The sequence below is a fragment of the Gadus chalcogrammus genome, chromosome 8, assembly GCF_026213295.1.
Source record: "Gadus chalcogrammus isolate NIFS_2021 chromosome 8, NIFS_Gcha_1.0, whole genome shotgun sequence".
Lineage (NCBI taxonomy): Eukaryota > Metazoa > Chordata > Actinopteri > Gadiformes > Gadidae > Gadus > Gadus chalcogrammus.
Window position 1 is genome coordinate 4,345,646 of NC_079419.1, and position 2,922 is coordinate 4,348,567.

At 43.4% G+C, this 2,922-nt stretch overlaps 1 protein-coding gene across 1 annotated transcript in view; it reads right to left on the reverse strand.

The window, feature by feature from the left end:
- LOC130388041 (voltage-dependent R-type calcium channel subunit alpha-1E-like) overlaps positions 1–2,916 on the reverse strand; it is an 8,852-nt gene extending 5,936 nt beyond the window's left edge. Inside the window, exons 1-3 of the mRNA XM_056597351.1 lie at positions 2,878–2,916; positions 1,508–1,620; positions 273–404 (exon numbers count right to left, since the gene is read on the reverse strand). Of these exons, the coding sequence (XP_056453326.1) occupies positions 273–404; positions 1,508–1,569 (194 nt within the window). The 5' untranslated portion in view covers positions 1,570–1,620; positions 2,878–2,916. The remainder of the gene's footprint in view (positions 1–272; positions 405–1,507; positions 1,621–2,877) is intronic.
- Positions 2,917–2,922: the final 6 nt, after the last annotated feature.

Consider the following 2,922-nt stretch of genomic DNA (forward strand, 5'->3'; position numbering starts at 1 on the left):
CGTGTCACTTCTCCACCCCCTTCATCAAAGACAGACGCCTTAGGAGGAACCATTGTTCCGCGACCGCTTAAAAAATAAATAAACCATGACTTGTGTTCAGATATGCGGCTTAAAATACACCGAGAGGCAATCAGCTCAATGCTAATCACCGCCGCCGGGCGGACACAACATAAGGCATATCGGGGTTTATTCATATGATATGCAAAACAAGCGCGGCCGTCTCCGTGGCGTGGTGAAGGCGACGGCCCTGTGAGGCGCGACCCACCACCTACCTGCCTCCGAAGAGCTGCATGCCCAGCAGGGCGAACACTACCACGAAGAGGAAGAGCAGGAACAGCAGGCTGATGATGGACTTCATGGAGCTCATCAGTGACACCACCAGGTTCCGGAGAGACGCCCAGTATCTGGAAAGACACCCCCGCAACACTTAAAAAATAAGTTTTTACAAACATAAGATTGCAGGACTACATTTACAGTTATATTCTGAGAATTTAGCAGACGTTTTAATCGAAAGCGACTTACCGTAAGTGCATTTGTCAGAAGTCGGTTCAGTAAGGATGTTCGTAGGACCAAATGCCCAGCACTAACAAGGGCTAGGTTAACCCATTCCCCGTAGACAACAAAGATAGCTAGGATAAGATGCTGTACAACTAAGCACTATAACTAAGTTATAATGAAAATATGATAATACGTTTATTTATAATGCGCCTTTCTCATACTCTAGGTCGCTTTAAAGTGTCATAAGCACACACAGAACAAGACAGCACAACAAAAAATAAAATGAAAATAAATAATATATACAGAGGGTCTATGCAGTGGTGGTAGAAGAGCCTAGTACGACGTACGAAGTGCATACATTAAGTTGATCAGGTGAGCGACTCTGCGGTCCTGACTTAGGCAGGTAGCTCTTTCTACTAGGAACTGCAATGATGATCTAATATGATATTCATTGAGTATTACGGATATATATACTTTGTCATTTGGCACTTTTCTCCAAATTGGGATATACACGTATATTCAAATATGTTGTAGTCAAATCTAGCAAACTGGATGCATGATTGTCAAATAAACCCATAGGGACAACATCAAAATGGTTCTTTTAACTAGTTAGTTAATGTTACCTTATTCTAACTGGGAGAAACCCAATATCTATCTAATATAAGGTCACGGAAATCGTGAAATGATAAAAATTATGCTCCTTAAATGAGGCTCACAAAGCATGATGTCCTGCTGTGTGAGTATTTACACAGCATATCTTACACCATCCATCGAATAGCAACTGTGAATGTAAACCCAATGAAACGTCCTCTAATACACAAAACAACGTCCATCGACGTGAACAGTGAATCATTTTCCAGGAGACACCTGAACATGGATGAGCAGGGAGGGTTGAGGGGTGAGGGGTGAGGGGTGAGGGCTGAGACCTAACCCTCACATAGACCACCCAGGTCCAGCAAGGCCGCTGTGAACAGGCAGGGGGGAATACACTGACGGTTCCTCTACGTACTTGGTGATCTTGAAGATCCGGAGCAAGCGAAGTGCCCGGAGCACGCTGATCCCGAACGACATCCCGGGCCGGAAGAATCCCCACACCACCTCGAAGATACTGCCCACGATCACCTGAAGACACAGCGCGGGCAGCAGCTTATGAATGTGTGCGTATATGTACGTATACACAGCTACGTGTGTGTGTATCTCTCAGTCCCTCCAGAAAAATGCGGCGTTTTTTTTGTGATTGTTGCGGCCAAAAATCCTTGATTATGCAGCACGTTTTCTTAAAAAAATGCGATGAAATATGTGGCATATTTATGCATTGAAATTGCGGGAACTTGCGAAAATAGCAGCTTTTCGATAACGTTCCCATGGCAACAGGGGGAAATGGCTGCTCTTGTGTGAAGTAAACAAAACATTTTTCAACTCTCTGCTGAGATACATGTGACTTTTTTGCAACGAAAATAAGGGGATTATCAAATCATGCAAGCCCTGCATATTTTGCGCGGAAATCTGCAATTTATGCGGTGAAAGTGCGGCATATTTGAAAAAATGCGGCCCCTGCATGAACATGCAGACTTCTGGAGGGACTGATCTCTGTATGACCAACCTCTGTTTAAAATGAATCACCTGCAGCCACCGCAGCTTATTTGTGTGAATTTATATGCAACTATACACAGGTAAAGATGTGTGTATCTGTATATATTGTAATGGGAAATATCACAATATCCTCTCTCTATTTAAAATGAATCACCTACCCCACAGCACGTGCGGCAGCTTGTGAATGTGTACTTATACACGGTTACGTATGTGTTTCTCGTGTACATCTTGCCTCTTTTTTAAATGAATCACCTGCAATCACACAGCACGGGCAGCAGCTGTTGTATGCGTACGTATTTGTACATATGCACAGGTACATACGCGTGTTTCTGCATATTTCCTACCTCTTTTTAACATGAATCACCTACCACACAGCAGCTGTTGTATGCGTACGTTTATGTACGTATACACGGTTTTGTTTGTGTGTATCTGTATACATAAATCCTACCCCTAAATTAATTTGGCATTTGCATTTTACATTTTACATTTTTACACATACTTAAAATGTACGTGTAAGTGTCTTTGTGTACCTTGAAAGTGCTGTAAATAAAACCATATTATTGATATAATTCATAATCCTAGCTTTTTTAAGCCTCTCACCAAAGGGGTCTGATCTGAACTGCGTCGATGCCTCATGAGCTAGGCTCTAGGTTTGAATGCTAGGCTCTAGGTTTGAATGCTAGGCTCTAGGTTTGAATGCTAGGCTCTAGGTTTGAATGCATAGAATATGAAGAGGGATCTCCAGGGAGTCACAGAGTTCCAGGACCGAGTCCCGTGGGAGCTCACCCCACAGTCGAAGCGGTTGAAGGAGGAGTGGAAGTAGAGCCGGAG